This window comes from Mus musculus, chromosome 4 (assembly GCF_000001635.26).
Source record: "Mus musculus strain C57BL/6J chromosome 4, GRCm38.p6 C57BL/6J".
In the NCBI taxonomy this organism is placed as follows: Eukaryota; Metazoa; Chordata; class Mammalia; order Rodentia; family Muridae; genus Mus; species Mus musculus.
This window is the reverse complement of record NC_000070.6, coordinates 57,864,131-57,884,107: the sequence shown is the minus strand read 5'-3', so window position 1 is coordinate 57,884,107 and position 19,977 is coordinate 57,864,131. Positions and strand designations below refer to the sequence as shown.

Below are 19,977 nucleotides of genomic sequence, written 5' to 3'. Positions count from 1 at the left end.
GGCATTCATCCCGGAAACTCTCTAACTTGGGATTATCCAGCCAGGAGATGAAAGTCATTGAGTTGGCAGGGACTTCCTACTGTGAACCTCAGAGCATTCAAGTTGAGGGTAACTGCATAGCTCATCCAAACTTGGAAGAGTGAAAGGGGATGTTGTTCATAAACACACAGGTCAACAGGTAGACACTAGGTGGTTTATCAATCCAAGCTACTTGTGACCTCAGTATAATGGAGGAGGGGGGGGTTTCCGGGGGTGGGAGGAGTACTTTGGTGAAAGATATAAGATTGAGACTCTAGGGTGTTTATACATAACCTGGGGCTGCCCCTCCTAGGCTTGTGGGGAACCCTTCAGAAAGACCTCTTAAATCTCTTACTGGACAAGGAAACCACAGTGCAGATGACTTCCTTTCATAGGGCACACATCCAACATGTACAGAGTTGGGAAGGTTGAAGGGAGAGGGGTAGTTGTGTGGTTTTTAGCAGTCATTTAAAATGTCTCTTTCCTGTCCAACTACACACACAAAGAACCCCAAACAGACCTAGTCTCTTGAGCAGTGTGCGACATATACGAGGATAGATCACAATGCAGCTTTTGAAGCCTGAGAGCACATCCAGAGAGACTGCATCCTTCTTCGATGTATTGCCCAGGCACATCATCTTCCTCCACCCCACCATCTCATGGACCAGCCTCGCCCACCACCTCAAGCTTGGCTTAGCCACCAAACAACCAGCTCTTGATGATAGATACTTAGTCCCCGAGGCACATTAAACCACTCATTTGAAAATAGGTTTCAGAATCATGAGGCAAGCAAGAGAAGCAGATAAATTGCACACACATCCAAGATACAGGCATGCCACACTCAAGGTCACCTTCAGAAAAGAGAAAGGAAAGGAGGAAAAACTTACACTACTATCATCCATTCTCTCGCGCCTTTTAGATTTGTGGGTCTCATAGTCTTCCATGAGGGTCTGCATCAGGTTCTTGGGCCGCTGGGTTCCGGCAGCCTCTTCAGGGGCTAAGTCAGGCTGTAAGCTGGGACCTTCAGTTGTGGGGGATGGAGGAGGTTTGACTTTCTCTATTTTCCCTGAAACAACACGAAGAGAACACCCTTTCTAAGCTCATCTGCTCAGCAGGCACTGCTTGTAGAAGGAAGAAAAAAAAAAAACTGTCTCTCGGGCACTCGCACACACTTGCAAACTCAAGAGCAGAGCGGAGTCATGGTTAAGTCAAAGGGTTTCATTAAGAGAACGAAGTGCAAACCTGTTCAACACACACCACAGTGACACCAGAGCTAAAGTTCACTCAAATGGGAATGGCAGGCACTTTGCAACATGTCAGGCAGGCAGGCAGAAAGACAGACAGACAGACAGACATTAGCTCCAAGATTGTGGAGACGAATTCTCTCAGATAGTATCATAAAGCTGTCAGAGGTTGTAGCACTGTAGAAACCAACTTCTCACAGGTAAGGAAGCTGAGAATCTACAAAGGCCACTTGAGCCAAAGTTTGTCCCCAGCACTCCCAGCATCCTTTGCCCCCTGCATCAGGGGTAATCAATTACTAGTTGACCTGCCCTGGTATAGAGAAGTCTTTGAATGAGAATAAGACTCCAGCTTCTCAGGAGACACCAGGCTTAATTAGCTAACTTCTTTCATTTATCTTACCTGCTAGAGTCCCAAAGACCTTTTGCTAAGGTCCTAGACTTTCTGGAATGAGTGACAATAGAGGTGGAAAGGTAAGATTGAGCTCTTGAGATCGCCCCTCAAGAGTTGCCAGGTGGGGAGATTTGAGCAATGGTGTGGGGCCTCTAGGCATACTCAGCATCCTTCGAACATATGCCAGGCAGATAGACACTGGTTCCAAATATACAGGGACACGTGTTCATTCACAGATCACAACAGTAGGCTGTCAAGAGGAGTTGGCACCTTGGAGATTCATGTTTCTTAAGACAGTATCTCACGATGTGAAGGATGGCCTTGAACTCACATAGCCCAGACTGACTTCAAAACTCACTTCTGCTTCTTCCTCCCAGGCGCTAGGGTTACAAGCTCAGCCACGATGCCTGCTTTATGCCTTGCTGGTGACTGAATCCAAGCAAGCGCTCTACCAACAGAGCCCTTAGCTCCTAGAGACCCACTTCTCACAGGTGGTAAATCCCCAGCCTTCACTTCTAGATCATCAAGGCATGCGTGGGTGGATTTTAGTGCTACAGAGACTCAATTGCATCTCTGAGATGGAGCAATAGTGAACAGTTTTCTTATACATCTTTAATCCTAGCACTTGGGAGTCAGCGACAGAGGTAGACAGATTTCTGTGAGTTCCAGGACAGCCAGATCTACACAGAGAGAGCAGAGTTGAAGAGGAGGTGGGAAGTTTGAAATAGTCTTCTGTAGCCTATGCTGGCCTTGAACTCAGTATGTAGCTAAAGATAATCTTGAGCTTATACTCTCCTTGAATGCTGGAAATATAGGCATATGCCACTATATCTAACTTTAGGTTGTACTGGGGACCAAACTCTGGGCCTCATGTATGCCAGGCAAGCCTCTACCAACTGGGCCACAACCCCAGACTCACAATGGTCTTTTAAATGAAACTTTGAGAAACAGTACATGAGAGTGGTAAGCATGCATGCTCTAGATCTCGAGTCTAGAGCCAGTATGCTGGAGTTTGAACCCACTACTTACCAGCCATCAGTCAAATAGCTCTGGGCCAGTTCCTTACTCTTAATATTACATAGTTGCTATAAAGACTAAGTTAACACTGGTAAAGGTTAATATCCAGAACAGAAAGCATCCAATGACTGTAGCTGCTATTTGACCGGAATCTGAAGAAATAATACAACCGTGGGGTGAGACTGTGTAATCCCTTGGGCATTCTACATACGATCTGTGCAAGTCTGGAAAGCCAGAAACGTTGTTTCACACACTGTCAGGTTGGTGACTGTTGCTGGCCACCCTCTCAAATGTCCAGACCATCTCCCATCAACCCTTCTTCCAACAGTAAATGTCTAGGAAGCAGAGTAAACTGTCTACACTTAGCTTCTGGTTTTCACACTGATGTCTTTGCCAAATAAGACTTTATTTTAAGGTCTGTGAAAGCCGTTTTCTTACTATACTGTTTATCATCTCTGGATACTGAAGTGACTGTCATCTGTAAACTGTAAAAAATCACAGGAAGACACAGATCATTCCAATCGTCTATAAATCCTTTTCACTCATTTCAGTGAGGAACCTGTCACAGTGGGGTTTCTATCTGTCCTGACTCCTGGATCCCAGCAGAATAAGGGACAAGGTAAGAGTCAGTATGTACTTAATAAGCCAATATGTTTATTATAGAATGCATACAACCACTTTAGAAAACACTGGGATCAACACTCCCCCACCACCAGAGAATCCCAGGAAAGAGGTCCCCTCCCAACACTTGGAAGTCAGAGGCAGGAGCATCATCATGAGTTCAAAGCAGCCTGTGCTACACAATAAATTCCATACCAGCCTGGATTACAGAGTGATTCTGTAGTCAAACGCAAGTGAAAAAACACAAACATACACAAACAAACTCTGGGATTCAGACTGCAGGACTCAATGCTCTGGAATGATCCTAAGGTTGTTCTTACGGCAAGTCCTTCACGACCCTCATGACATTTAATTCTTACATGCATGATGGCTAGACAGAGTGGATAATTATGGCTCGGATCATGAAAGCCCAATGCTGATTCCAGCCAGCATCACATCTGAGAACAATAGTCAGAGTTAGTTCGGAATTTTGGCCAATTCCAATATGATGGAATGAGAAAGTTCCCATAGAGAAGCAAGTAGGCCATTAGAAAAAGACAATGCCTGCCTAACAGAAGAAAACCTATGGAAAACCTAGAACAGAAAGTAATGCCAGCGACGGCCAGTAGAGGTCGCAGAAAGCAAGGCTGTCTTAGCTGGGCTGGAGGAGGAGCCTCCAAAGAGGTGATTGGTGGCAGAAGAGACTTTGGATATTCAACCCCAAGGAAGGAAGGTCGCAGGCCTCAGAGACAAAGGAGAAACTGGTTCTGTTCTACAAACTTGCTAACTTGGTCAGCTCTCTATCCTGGGCCTTAAGACCACCAAGCATCCTCCCTACAGTATGGTACAAGTCATGTCTTAGAACTCCATGCCCCATCTTAGGAATCACACAAGTCACTGGAAAGCTGAAGAATGGGAACTGTTCCACACCTGACTCCTTCCTCAGGGTCCTGAGTTCAGAGTCAAAGACTTCTCATAGGATTATGGGAAACGTGTGGTATTTCCCCAACACAGCAGTTCATGGGGTCATTATAAGAATGAAATGTGGCTGGGCGTGGTGGCGCACACCTTTAATCCCAGCACTTGGGAGGCAGAGGCAGGTGGATCTCTGAGTTCGGGGCCAGCCTGGTCTACAAAGTGAGTTCCAGGACAGCCAAGGCTACACAGAGAAACCCTGTCTCAAAAAAACAAAAACAAAAACAAAAAGAATGAAATGCATATGTCTGAATAGTGAGTCACATCAATCTATGTCCTCACGAGGGCCCTACAAGTTCTATGACCTAGGGGACGTGTATTAGAAGAATCTGCAAACTGTGGAGTATCCTGGGTGTTGTGTGCATCTCATGGCTCCCGTATCCTTAGCTTTCATCCCAGGTTGGCCCATCAAACTTTGCTCTTCTTGAATTTGTCTCTTCACTGGGTGAATGATCAAGTACCTGAAAATGGCCTCCCTATTCAGTGATTAGCATCCTGCTATCCAGACGCGCCCTGGACTGGAGAGAGGGCCATCTCACAGAACGCCTGCATCCCTGGGAAGCAAGAGCAGACCATGCCAGGCAGAGCTCAGGGTGGGCTTCTGTTGGTTTAGGCTGAAGACTGGGGTTGACACATATAAAGTATGGAACAGGTACCGTGTAACATTATGCAACTGTCACAAAGAAACCAACAGGACAAAAATCAGCCTGCATTTCCCAGTAGACAAAAGGAAACATCTTCAACTTATTTCATAAACATAGTCCTGTCTAAAATAATGGAGTAAATTTGAGCCTCACATTTTGGGGGTAATTGAGGGCAGGCAGCCCCACACGGCTAGGGTGATCTCTATTACCCTGGCTATATGAAATAATCTTCAGTGCTACAAACAAATCAATAGCATTACATAAACAAACTTGTCAAACAATAGGTTTTTTAGAAAGGTGTGTGAGGGCCAGCAAGGTGGCTCAGAGCATAAAAGTATTTGCTGCCAAACCCAATGGCCTCAGTTCAATGTCTGGGACCTATATAGTGTAAGGGGATAACTGACTCCTGCAAATTGCTCTCTGACCTCTACATGTGCATCAAGGCATGTGCACACTCACACCCACCTATACACCCACACACAATAAATATGTGTATGTGTGGTAGTTTGAACAAGAATTGCTCACATAAGCTCACATATTTGGATCCTTACTCACCAAGGAGTGGTACTATTTGAAGGAATTAGAAAGATTAAGAGGTATGTCCTTGTTGGAGGAAGTGTATCACTGGGGGTGGGCTTTGAGGTTTCAAAGGCCCATGCCAAGCCCAGAATGTCTCTCTCAGTCTCTCAGTTTCTCTGACTCTCTCTCTCTCTCTCTCTCTCTCTCACTGTCTCTCTGTCTATGTCTCTCTGTCTTTGTCTCTCTCTGTCTCTCTGTCTCTCTCTGTCTCTCTCTGTCTCTCTCTGTCTCTCTCTCTCTGCCTGTGAATCAGGATGTAGCTCTTAGCTACTGCTCTAGCATCTATCTGCAGGCAGGCATGCTTCCTGCCATTATGATAATGGATTACACTTCTGAAACTGTTTTAAATGTTTTCTTTATAGGAGTTGTTTTGATCATGTCTTCATGAGGACTCGCATATGCACCAACTAGTAGTTAAGTGACACTCAGAAGTGATCAGGAAGCTACAGTGGGGAACCGGGTTAGGTGAGAAAATGTCCGTGTTTTAAAGCGACACATCTTAAATGTTCCTTGGGAGATTTGCTTTGAGGGGAAGAAAGGGACAGATGAAGCATTCTAAAACTCACCCAGCTGTTGAACCAGGACTTAAGACCGGGAAGCTGGGAGCTCACTGTAGCAAAATTACTTTTTTTTTTGAAAGATTTATTTATTATTATAAATAAGTGCACTATTGCTGTCTTCACACACACCAGAAGAGGGTGTCAGATCTCATTACAGGTGGTTGTAGCCATGATGTGGTTGCTGGGATTTGAACTCAGGACCTTCAGAAGAGCAGTCAGTGCTCTTACCCACTGAGCCATCTTGCTAGCCCACAACATTACTTTTTATGTCTGTGATGGTCCCTAACAAATAAGATGTACCAAAATGTGAAGAAGAAAAAAGAAAGAAAGAAACCCTTTACTTTTGTGTGTGCGTGCATGTGTGACTACATGGGTGTGGAACGATTTTACCAGCTGAGTCATCTTGCTGGCCCTATGCTTATTTTTTAAGAAATAAATTTAGCTATATTATTAATTTAAAATTTTTATCTTTACTTTTTCACACAGAGACTTTTTAAAATTAAAATTTTCCTTTTTATTATAACTTGTTCATGGTTTTTGATTACTGTTCTTTTGTTTGTTTTTGGTAAAAATAAAATGTTTTGGTGCTCGCTTCGGCAGCACATATACTAAAATTGGAACGATACAGAGAAGATTAGCATGGCCCCTGTGCAAGGATGACACGCAAATTCGTGAAGCATTCCATATTTTTACAGACTGGCTACACAAACAGGACCCAACATTCTGCTGCTTACAGGAAACCCATCTCAGGGAAAAAGACAGACACTACCTCAGAGTGAAAGGCTGGAAAACAATTTTCCAAGCAAATGGACTGAAGAAACAAGCTGGAGTAGCCATTTTAATATCGGATAAAATCGACTTCCAACCCAAAGTTATCAAAAAAGACAAGGAGGGACACTTCATACTCATCAAAGGTAAAATCCTCCAAGAGGAACTCTCAATTCTGAATATCTACACACCAAATGCAAGGGCAGCCACATTCATTAGAGACACTTTAGTAAAGCTCAAAGCATACATTGCACCTCACACAATAATAGTGGGAGACTTCAACACACCACTTTCTTCAAAGGACAGATCGTGGAAACAGAAACTAAACAGGGACACAGTGAAACTAACAGAAGTTATGAAACAAATGGACCTGACAGATATCTACAGAACATTTTATCCTAAAACAAAAGGATATACCTTCTTCTCAGCACCTCACGGGACCTTCTCCAAAATTGACCATATAATTGGTCACAAAACAGGCCTCAATAGATACAAAAATATAGAAATTGTCCCATGTATCCTATCAGACCACCATGGCCTAAGACTGATCTTCAATAACAACATAAATAATGGAAAGCCAACATTCACGTGGAAACTGAATAACACTCTTCTCAATGATACCTTGGTCAAGGAAGGAATAAAGAAAGAAATTAAAGACTTTTTAGAGTTTAATGAAAATGAAGCCACAACGTACCCAAACCTATGGGACACAATGAAAGCATTTCTAAGAGGGAAACTCAGCTCTGAGTGCCTCCAAGAAGAAACAGGAGACAGCACATACTAGCAGCTTGACAACACATCTAAAAGCCCTAGAAAAAAAGGAAGCAAATTCACCCAAGAGGAGTAGACAGCAGGAAATAATCAAACTCAGGGGTGAAATCAACCAAGTGGAAACAAGAAGAACTATTCAAAGAATTAACCAAATGAGGAGTTGGTTCTTTGAGAAAATCAACAAGATAGATAAACCCTTAGCTAGACTCACTAAAGGGCACAGGGACAAAATCCTAATTAACAAAATCAGAAATGAAAAGGGAGACATAACAACAGATCCTGAAGAAATCCAAAACACCATCAGATCCTTCTACAAAAGGCTACACTCAACAAAACTGGAAAACCTGGACGAAATGGACAAATTTCTGGACAGATACCAGGTACCAAAGTTGAATCAGGATCAAGTTGATCATCTAAACAGTCCCATATCACCTAAAGAAATAGAAGCAGTTATTAATAGTCTCCCAACCAAAAAAAGCCCAGGACCAGATGGGTTTAGTGCAGAGTTCTATCAGACCTTCAAAGAAGATCTAATTCCAGTTCTGCACAAACTACTTCACAAAATAGAAGTAGAAGGTACTCTACCCAACTCATTTTATGAAGCCACTATTACTCTGATACCTAAACCACAGAAAGACCCAACAAAGATAGAGAACTTCAGACCAATTTCTCTTATGAATATCGATGCAAAAATCCTCAATAAAATTCTCGCTAACCGAATCCAAGAACACATTAAAGCAATCATCCATCCTGACCAAGTAGGTTTTATTCCAGGGATGCAGGGATGGTTTTTAATATACGAAAATCCATCAATGTAATCCATTATATAAACAAACTCAAAGACAAAAACCACATGATCATCTCATTAGATGCAGAAAAAGCATTTGACAAGATCCAACACCCATTCATGATAAAAGTTTTGGAAAGATCAGGAATTCAAGGCCCATACCTAAACATGATAAAAGCAATCTACAGCAAACCAGTAGCCAACATCAAAGTAAATGGAGAGAAGCTGGAAGCAATCCCACTAAAATCAGGGACTAGACAAGGCTGCCCACTCTCTCCCTACCTTTTCAACATAGTACTTGAAGTATTAGCCAGAGCAATTCGACAACAAAAGGAGATCAAGGGGATACAAATTGGAAAAGAGGAAGTCAAAATATCACTTTTTGCAGATGATATGATAGTATATATAAGTGACCCTAAAAATTCTACCAGAGAACTCCTAAACCTGATAAACAGCTTCGGTGAAGTAGCTGGATATAAAATAAACTCAAACAAGTCAATGGCCTTTCTCTATACAAAGAATAAACAGGCTGAGAAAGAAATTAGGGAAACAACACCCTTCTCAATAGTCACAAATAATATAAAATATCTTGGCGTGACTCTAACTAAGGAAGTGAAAGATCTGTATGATAAAAACTTCAAATCTCTGAAGAAAGAAATTAAGGAAGATCTCAGAAGATGGAAAGATCTCCCATGCTCATGGATTGGCAGGATCAACATTGTAAAAATGGCTATCTTGCCAAAAGCAATCTACAGATTCAATGCAATCCCCATCAAAATTCCAACTCAATTCTTCAACGAATTGGAAGGAGCAATTTGCAAATTTGTCTGGAATAACAAAAAACCTAGGATAGCACAAAGTCTTCTCAAGGATAAAAGAACTTCTGGCGGAATCACCATGCCAGACCTAAAGCTTTACTACAGAGCAATTGTGATAAAAACTGCATGGTACTGGTATAGAGACAGACAAGTAGACCAATGGAATAGAATTGAAGACCCAGAAATGAACCCACACACCTATGGTCACTTGATCTTCGACAAGGGAGCTAAAACCATCCAGTGGAAGAAAGACAGCATTTTCAACAATTGGTGCTGGCACAACTGGTTGTTATCGTGTAGAAGAATGCGAATCGATCCATACTTATCTCCTTGTACTAAGGTCAAATCTAAGTGGATCAAGGAACTTCACATAAAACCAGAGACACTGAAACTTATAGAGGAGAAAGTGGGGAAAAGCCTTGAAGATATGGGCACAGGGGAAAAATTCCTGAACAGAACAGCAATGGCTTGTGCTGTAAGATCGAGAATTGACAAATGGGACCTAATGAAACTCCAAAGTTTCTGCAAGGCAAAAGACACCGTCAATAAGACAAAAAGACCACCAACAGATTGGGAAAGGATCTTTACCTATCCTAAATCAGATAGGGGACTAATATCCAACATATATAAAGAACTCAAGAAGGTGGACTTCAGAAAATCAAATAACCCCATTAAAAAATGGGGCTCAGAACTGAACAAAGAATTCTCACCTGAGGAATACCGAATGGCAGAGAAGCACCTGAAAAAATGTTCAACATCCTTAATCATCAGGGAAATGCAAATCAAAACAACCCTGAGATTCCACCTCACACCAGTCAGAATGCCTAAGATCAAAAATTCAGGTGACAGCAGATGCTGGCGTGGATGTGGAGAAAAAGGAACACTCCTCCATTGTTGGTGGGAGTGCAGGCTTGTACAACCACTCTGGAAATCAGTCTGGCGGTTCCTCAGAAAACTGGACATAGTACTACCGGAGGATCCAGCAATACCTCTCCTGGGCATATATCCAGAAGATGCCCCAACTGGTAAGAAGGACACATGCTCCACTATGTTCATGGCAGCCTTATTTATAATAGCCAGAAGCTGGAAAGAACCTAGATGCCCCTCAACAGAGGAATGGATACAGAAAATGTGGTACATCTACACAATGGAGTACTACTCAGCTATTAAAAAGAATGAATTTATGAAATTCCTAGCCAAATGGATGGACCTGGAGGGTATCATCCTGAGTGAGGTAACACATTCACAAAGAAACTCACACAATATGTACTCACTGATAAGTGGATATTAGCCCCAAACCTAGGATACCCAAGATATAAGATATAATTTGCTAAACACATGAAACTCAAGAAGAATGAAGACTGAAGTGTGGACACTATGCCCCTCCTTAGATTTGGGAACAAAACACCCATGGAAGAAATTACAGAGACAAAGTTTGGAGCTGAGATGAAAGGATGGACCATGTAGAGACTGCCATATCCAGGGATCCACCCCATAATCAGCATCCAAACGCTGACACCATTGCATACACTAGCAAGATTTTATTGAAAGGACCCAGATGTAGCTGTCTCTTGTGAGACTATGCCGGGGCCTAGCAAACACAGAAGTGGATGCTCACAGTCAGCTAATGGATGGATCATAGGGCTCCCAATGGAGGAGCTAGAGAAAGTAGCCAAGGAGCTAAAGGGATCTGCAACCCTATAGGTGGAACAACATTATGAACTAACCAGTACCCCGGAGCTCTTGACTCTAGCTGCATATATATCAAAAGATGGCCTAGTCGGCCATCACTGGAAAGAGAGGCCCATTGGACTTGCAAACTTTATATGCCCCAGTACAGGGGAACACCAGGGCCATAAAGGGGGAGTGGGTGGGCAGGGGAGTGGGGTTGGGTGGATATGGGGGACTTTTGGTATAGCATTGGAAATGTAAATGAGCTAAATACCTAATAAAAAATGGAAAAAAATGTGTTTGAAGTGCTTTTGTTCAAAAAAAAAAAAGAGTTGTTTTGGTGATGGTGTCTCTTTATAGCAATAGTAACCTAAGACAGTATATACATATATGTGCAAATAAATAAATAAATAAAGTCAGTAATTTAAGAGGTGTGCTGGTGTGTGGGAGAACCCTCAGGAGAAGACTCCTGGTTTCAGTGTGGTTGTGAGCCTCGAATACATGAGTGGGGTTGTAGATCCCTCAAATTCATTTAACAGGAGAAGTCTGTTTCATGGAATTCCCATTAATATCACAAGGAAAATGGTTCAAAAAATCAATTGTCTAATGTATACTCTGCCTGACCAACTCCCAAGAAAAGACATGACACACATTCAGCCAATATCTAAACAAAGGCACAAAGCTATATACCAGAATTTCCTCATTTTCTTTTTCATATTTAAACCGACTTCTCTGCCTATGGGAGAAGAGTTAGACTTGTCACATTTAGTGATAGAGTATTATTTAGCCACTATCAATCATGTTTTAACCTCTGGAATTTAGAGGAATATTTAAGGGGAAATGAGAAAAAGCAGTTCCCCAAAGTTGATTTAAAAGTGTTTAAGTTGGCCTGACCAGTGGCACAGAGCCCTGAGCAGACCTTGGGCCCGAACTCTGCAGCAAGTCCCACAACACTCATAGGAAGCTCCACTCCCAGATGCTCTAACTCCAAGAGCCCAAGAGCCCAGGAGCCCAGGAGCCCAGGAGCCCAGGAGCCCAGGAGCCCAGGAGCCCAGGGGCTTGGTCACACCAGGATCTCTAGGTCCCAGAGGTAGCTTTACTCCCAGGAGCTCTGGTACACCCAGGATCTCAGGATCCCAGAGGATCACAGAGACAGCTGGACTCTGAGGAGTTCTGACACAACCAGGATCACAGGAAGGACAGGCCCCAGTCAGATATAGTGAGGGCAGGTAGCACTATCGAGAACAAGATGGCAGGAGGTAAGTGTAAGAATATAAGCAACAGAAACCAAGGTTACTTGGCATCATCAGACCCCAATTCTCTTAACATAGCAAGTCCTGGATATACCATCACACCAGAAAAACAAGATTTGGATCTAAAATCACTTCTCATGATGATAATACAGGACTTTAAGAAGGACATAAATAACTCCCTTTAAAAATACAGGAGAACACAGGCAAACAGCTAGGAGCCCTTAAAGAGGAAACACACAAATCCCTTAAAGAATTACAAGAAAACACAATCAAACAAGCAAAGGAAATGAACAAAACCATCCAAGATCTAAAATTGGAAACAGAAACAATAAAGAAATCATAAAGGGAGACAGCCCTGGAGTTAGAAAACCTAGGAAAGAGATCATGAGTCATAGATGCAAGCATCACCAACAGAATACAAGAGATAAAAGAGAGAATCTCAGGTGCAGAAGATACCATAGAAAACATTGACACACAATCAAAGAAAATGCAAATTAAAAAAAAAAAAAAAAAGGATCCTAACCCAAAACATCCAGGAAATTCAGGACACAATGAGAAGACCAAACCTAAGGATAATAGGTATAGAATAGAGTGAAGAGTCCCAACTTAAAGGGCCAGTAAATATCTTCAACAAAATTATAGAAGAAAACTTCCCTAACCTAAAGAAGGAGATGCCCATGAATATACAAGAAGCCCACAGAACGCCAAATAGATTAGAACAGAAAAGAAATTCCTCCTATCACATAATAATCAAAACACCAAATGCACAAAACAAAGAAAGAATATTAAAAGCAGTAAGGGAAAAAGGTCAAGTACCACATAAAGGCAGATCTATCAGAATTACACCAGACTTCTCACCAGAGACTATAAAAGCCAGAAGATCCTGGGCAGACATCAAACAGACCCTAAGAGAACACAAATGCCAGCCCAGGCTACTTTACCCAGCAAAACTCTCAATTACCATAGAAAACAAGATATTCCATAACAAAACCAAATGTACACAATATCTTTCTACAAATCCAGCCCTACAAAGGATAATAGATGGAAACTTCAAGCACATGTAGGAGGGAAACTACACCCTAGAAAAAGCAAGAAAGTAATCTTTCAGCAAACCCAAAATAAGATAGCCACACAAGCACACTTCCACCTCTAACAACAAAAATAATAGGGAGCAACAATCACTTTTCTTTAATATCTCTTAACATCAATGGACTCAACTCCCAGTAGAAAGACATAGACTAACAGACTGGATATGTAATAAGGACCCAGCATTTTGCTGCATACAGGAAATGTTCCTCAGAGACACAGACAGACACTACCTCAGAGTAAAAAAGGTTGAAAAACAATTTTCCAATCAAATGATCCCAAGAAACAAGCTGGAGTAGCCATTCTAATATCGAACAAAATTGGCTCAATAGAAACAGATGTATAAAAGTTGGGGTCTTAGACAGATGCACTTAGCACTTAAAACAAGCAGAATGCATAGAAACCAACACTTATCTAGGACCAGTTGGCTATTCTGGGTCTCTTGTGGTTCCACATAAAATTGAGGATTTTCTTTCTATTTATGTGAAGAATGAGATGAGGATGTTGATTGTGACTTCATTGAATCAGTAAATTGTTTTGGTGGGAAAGTCATTTTTCACAATGTTAATTCTACCAAGCTATACACTTAGGTGGTCTTCAAATTCTAGTATGTTTCTTGTTTGTTTTGTTTTTTTTTTTTTGTTTTGTTTTTGTTGTTGTTGTTCGAGACAGGGTTTCTCTGTATAGCCCTGGCTGTCCTGGAACTCACTTTGTAACAGGCTGGCCTCGAACTCAGAAATCCGCCTGCCTCTGCCTCCCGAGTGCTGGGATTAAAGGCGTGAGCCGCCACACCCCGGCTTCTAGTATGTTTCTTAATCTCTTTCTTTACACATTTAAAGTTTTCATTGTAGAGGTTTTTTACCTCTTTTGTTATATGTATTCTAAATATTTTATTTGAGAAACTAGGAAGAGGAGCGTGTCCATGATCTCTTTCCTTCTTTCTTTCTCTCTCTCTCTCTCTCTCTCTCTCTCTCCTCTCTCTTTCTTTCTTTCTTTCTTTCGTTTTCTTTTTAAGATTTATTTATTTATTATATGTAAGTACACTGTAGCTGCCTTCGGACACTCCAGAAGTGGGCGCCAGATCTCATTATAGATGGTTGTGACCCACCATGTGGTTGCTGGGAATTGAACTCAGGACCTTCGGAAGAGCAGTCAGTGCTCTTAACCATCTCTGAGCTGAGCCCTCTCTCCAGCTCCCATGATCTCTTTCTCAGCATGCTTGATACTCGTATATATTGACTGGTAAATTTTGCAAGTCAATTATGTATCATAACACTTTGCTGAAATTATTGAGAATGTCTACAATTTTTTCTAGTCAAATTTTGGGAACATTGGGTATAAGATAATATAATCTTCAATGGAAAATAATTTGACTTAATACTTCCCATTTGTATCCCTTCTCTTGCCTTATTGCTCCAGCTAATGTTTCAATCGCATTATGGATGAGTAGTAGGGACAGTGGGCAGTCCTCTTCTATTCCTGATTTTTATGGGGCTTATTAATGGTTCTATTCATTTAGGTTGATATTGCCCACGAGTTTGTCATTCATAACCTTTTTTATGCTTGAATATGCTTCCTACACAGTTCTACTTGTTCTAGGGCTTTTATTAAGAATGCTTGTTGAGGGGCTGGAAAGATGGCTCAATGGTTAAGAGCACTTACTGCTCTTGTTCTTCCAGAGGTCTTGAGTTCAATTCCCAGCAACCACATGGTAGCTCACAACCATCTGCAATGGGATCTGATGCTCTTCTTCTGGTGTGTCTGAAGAGAGCAACAGTGTACTCACATACATAAAATATATCTTTTTTAAAAATGCATTTTAAATCTTTTCAAAGACTTTTCCGTTTCGTTTCTTTTCTTTTTCCTTCCATTGAGATGATCATATGATTCTTGTATTTTTGTCCATGTATTTGGCTTATTACATTTATTTTTTTATATATGTTAAAACAATAGAAATTAAAATCAATGAAAAAAAAAGTAAGTTGGGTGTAGTGGTAAACTATTATATTATATTATATTATATTATATTATATTATAGTGAAGCAGGAAGACCTCGAGTTCAAGGCCAGCCTGAACTAATTAGACTAATCAAGTGAGAATTTAACCAAAAGGAAAAAAAAGAGAGAGAAAGAAAGAGAGAGAGCTGGGTATGCAGAGCAGTTGCTTGCTTAAGCAAGTACAATCCCTGAGCTCCATCCATCCTCAGACAGCCTAGACTCGAGTACCTCCACCACAGGATGAAGGCCAATAGGAAAGTCACGGGGGTGGGGGTGGGGGTGGGGTCAAATGAGCAACAGAGTATGCTCCTCCCCCCGCCCCCCACAAGGATTGCCAAGCCCTGATCCCTAAAACCTCTGAATATGTTGCCTTTGTTAGGTCTCAAAGAAACCCAGGCTACTTCTACCCTAAACCTCTTCCTTCCCCATATAACTCAGCCATTTTGGACATGCCCACTTGGCTCTTGACTGGTTCTGCTCCGGGATCTCTCTTGGTCTGCTTGCCCTCTCTTCTATTCCTCTCACTAACCCCCCCCCCCCCCACACACACACACACACACACCCCACAAGCCCAGTTTGGTCTGATGACCACATTCAGTCTGGACTCTTGTCTCTGGCTGTTCTCTCCCTCAGATCTACAGTAAAACCCCTCTCCTCAACCATACCTCGGAGCAGTCATGTCCTCATTTTTCTTTCATCCATTCATGGTGCTCCTCCTGCCTCAGCCTCCCCAGGTGCATCTGCCTCAGCACAAAATAATTTTAAAATATAAAATAAACCAGATCGTTTTTTATTTTTTATTTTTTTTAGATTCTTATGTAGCCCAGGCTGGCCTTGAACTACTGACTCTCTAATAATCGCAAAACAGAGCTCCTCCTTCCTAGGTTTTTAGCTCCTTCCAGTAAGGCCCACAAGGTAGACCCAGCATCAGCACCTCATCACCCCAGCTCCAACTTACACTGAAGCAACCACATCTGTCAGTTCCTCGGACTTAGTCCACTCTCAAGGGTGTTTCTCATTCCTGACTAGGTATTATGATCTAAAGGGTCCCAGCATCTCATTCTCCCACCTGGGACCTTCAAAGGAAGAGGCAAAGGAGGAAGGCGGGCTCGTGGGGGGCGGGGAGGGGGGTAAAGGAGGAAGGTGGGCTCCGGTGGGGGGGGCGGGGTCACAGCAGGAACTGCACAAGCCCAAGTCCTTGAGGGTGGGGCTGAGCAGGTTGCTCTCATTCAGGCCAAAGAAAGGAAGTGGGAAACTGCAGCTCTGGGCTCTGCTCTCTGGGGACGAGAGTAGATGCTGGCCGTCTCACCCCCAAGCTGTGTGAAGAAAAGAGGCTATTGACAGAAGAGCGGGCCAAGGCACGTCATCTGGTGGGTGTTTTTGTTCAGTTCGGTTTGGTTTTTTTTTTTTTAATTCAAGTGGGTGATAGCTTTTTTTTTTCTCTCTCTCTCCTGAGAAATGTTAGAAACAAAGAATCTTTGAGTTATGACTCCACAGACACAGAGCATAATAATCACCCAGATTCAAACTTTTGGTTTACATGCCCGTAGAAAACTGTCTAAACCTCCGGAGCCTGCATCCGAGGGTTACTAGGAGCCAAGGATGACCCCGCAGAAGGAAGACTCGAGTTGTCAGGAATGACAGGGCTCTGTCCGAGTACACACAGCCTTCTCTGCACTCTGTGAGTGGGAGGAATTGAAGATTCTTTTCTCTGCCCCCTGTAATCACAGCCTGCCCAAGGGGAATCCCACAGTGTAACCAAGCATGGACTGGAAATAGTTTTAACTATTTCTGGCACACAGATAGAAAATGCAGATTCAGACTCCTTCCTTGTCTTTGCTCTCTTCGTGGGAGACAGCCTCGGCTAGCTCAAAGGGAAAGTCTACCGCCCTTCTCACCATCCTGCAGTTGTGTCAGCATTCTTAGCTTCTTGAGTGTGTGATGATGACTGGGAATATGGAAAAGGGGCAGGACCTTGAGGACCAGGCGAGTGAGTGAAGATTAAAGGGAGCAGACGACCCCTTTATCTCTACATGGACTAATTGTATTTAACATAATTATTTCCAAGGTGAGTGTGATGGAATGAACACCTTTGTAATTCTGGCACTTGAGAGGTGAAAACAGGAGAACCAGGAGTTCGAAGCCAGCCTGGGCTATATGAGACTCTCAAAAGGACCAACGATATTGTTATTACTGTTTTATTCCCATTTTTACTGCTGAGGAAACAGGTTTATAGAGGTGAAATGAACTATTTATACAGCGAGCAAGGAGCTGACCTTGGAATGTGGTTCCGGAGAAGTTACTGGCTCTCTTAAGCACCTGTCTTCCTTGACTGACTCTTTTATATATGAATTTATGGTTGGATAATGGGAAATAAGAATGAGGTTGGTACTGTCAAAGAGACTTGCTGTGAGATGCATACAAGTCCATATTTATCTTCAAGGCTACAAGAAGCCAAAGAGCATTATATAAACTACAGAGGGATTCTCTGAGGCTCTCATAGTCTGACTAGCTCATTCCCTGCTCCCTCCCCTGGTCTCCCTCCCTCATCCAGTCCCCTTCCAAGCCCTCAGTAGAGGCTTATTCACAAAGATCAAATGCCAATCTCCTTGGGAAGTACACAGCCTAGTGCTTAAGAGTCAAAGTCACATCCTGTCCAGGCTCCAGCAGTCACGAGTTGGGACATCCTACTCCCAAGCTGGCTTTGATTAGCTCACATTTCTCAACAGGGATCCTGCAAGAATTAGGCCTTTTGATTCACTTCCTCTTTGTTAAGATTAAAACTGTAGACTTTCCTTGTACGTGGCTGAGTCTGATTCCTGGGAAAGTTATTCCCAGAGCATGGAATAGCTATGCATGTTAGTAATGAGGACCTCACATGGTGCCTCCCACAGGTGTGAGCACAACCAGGAGGCAACATAAAAGCCAGCACAATTTGAATATGGTAGACCTGGCTTCCAAGGGAGGGAATTGAACTGAAGCGAGATGGTTTGCTTTTTCTAAAATGATGTTATCTGAAAGTCATGACCACACACAGGCTTGTCACGGAGGATCACCTGGAGTCTAATCCTCAGGAGAGAGAATGGCAGGTTTGCGCATGATGGTTTCCCTTGCAAAACCTTTTGAGAGTGATGTCCAAAAAGAACAATGCATTCATGCAGGCTTTTCTTATTTTCCTATTGAAATGGTGGGTACTTTACAAAGAAAGGCATTTGCTGGCTTCAGATCAATGAAATACAGGACAGCTCAAAGGAACAGAGATAGAAGGCAAGTGATGCTCCATGATGATCAAGTGTCACTGACTGTGATCTCATGACACCAAAGATACTTCACTCAGTCAACAGAGTGATTACTAATCCCTGCTCATATTCAGATTAGCCTAGTTCATTTGTAGATTTCAGGGAATGAATGCAACTCTGAAACGAATGGCTAAGCTTCCTCCTGGAAAATGAAAAGGCAGAGAAAACCAACAAGACAACCAGCCTGAAGAGCTAACTTACCCCCTGTCGTAGTCAGGGTTTCTAATCCTGCATGACCAAGAAGCAAATTGGGGAGGAAAGGGTTTATTCAGCTTACACTTCCATACTGCTGTTCATCACCAAAGGAAGTCAGGACTGGAACTCAAGCAGGTCAGGAAGCAGGAGCAGATGCAGAAGCCATGGAGGGATGTTACTCACTGGCTTGCCTCACCTGGCTTGCTCAGCCTGCTCTCTTACAGAACCCAAGACTACCAGCCCAGGGATGGTCCCACCCACAAGAGACCTTTCCCCCTTGATCACTAATTGAGAAAATGCCTTGCAGTTGGATCTCATGCAGGCATTTCCTCAACTGAAGCTCCTTTCTCTGTAATAACTCCAGCTGTGTCAAGTTGACACAAAACCAGCCAGTACAATTGACCCCTTGTCAACTTGACACACAAACACATCACTAGTAAGCCTCAACCCTTAGTTTCTTATTCATCCCCAAGATCTAAATAACTTTAAAAGTCCCACAGTCTTTACAAATTCTTAAAATTTCAATCTCTCTTAAAATCCAAAGTCTTTACAATTAAAAGTCTCTTAATTGTGGGCTTCACTAAAAAAACTTCCTTCAAGAGGGGAAAAATACCAGGGCACAGTCACAATCAAAAGCTAAAACCAACCTCCAACCATCCAGTGTCTGGGATCCAACTCACGATCTTCTGGGCTCCTCCACTGCTGCTGCTCTTGGTGGTCATCTCATGGTACTGGCAACTCTAAAACACTGCATGACCCCTGTAGTCCTGGGCCATCAATTGCAACTGAGGCTGCACCTTCACCAATGGCCTTCCATGGCCTCTCACAGTGCTGAGCCTCAGCTGCTCTGCATGACCCCTTCATGCCTTCAAAACCAGTACCACCTGGGTGACCCTTACATATTACCAAGTCCTGCTGCAGCAAGAGTACAACCTTGGCTATCTCTGGAACACAGCCTCTTTGTGCTTTCAGAAAACACTTCCCAGAAGATGTCACCTCAACGATGCTGGTCTCTTCTTAATCACCGCTAATTTTCTTAGCTCCAGCTAACCAGTATCAATAGTCCCAGTACTGCATAGGTTTTGCTTTAGTAGTTCTGGTATCTTGTTAATCACAGCTGATTCTCCAGCCCAGCTAACCAGAACCACAGAATAATCAAACTCCAAAATAGCACTGGCCCTTAAAAGAGTCTTTAATTTTCCCTCTGAAATTTCACAAGCCAGGCCTCCATCTTCTGCACTGTTCTCAACATTATCTTCCAAGCTCCTACACAACAGGTGACAGAGCTCTTAACACCAAATGGA

General features: G+C 42.7%; 1 protein-coding gene and 1 non-coding gene across 7 annotated transcripts in view; one reads left to right on the top strand and one right to left on the bottom strand.

Annotated features, from left to right (window-relative positions):
- Pakap (paralemmin A kinase anchor protein) overlaps positions 1-19,977 on the bottom strand; it is a 462,510-nt gene that overhangs the window by 12,877 nt on the left and 429,656 nt on the right. For 5 of the 6 annotated variants that reach the window (NM_001384157.1, NM_001384150.1, NM_001304544.1 and 2 more), the window contains one exon: positions 906-1,084. The exons of the other annotated variant lie outside the window; for it this stretch is intronic. In NM_001384157.1, coding sequence (NP_001371086.1) covers positions 906-1,084 — 179 coding nt within the window. The remainder of the gene's footprint in view (positions 1-905; positions 1,085-19,977) is intronic. 6 annotated transcript variants of the gene reach the window in all.
- Positions 6,613-6,719, top strand: Gm26138. Its single transcript, XR_003955555.1, has one exon. It is a non-coding gene; the product is annotated as a U6 spliceosomal RNA (small nuclear RNA).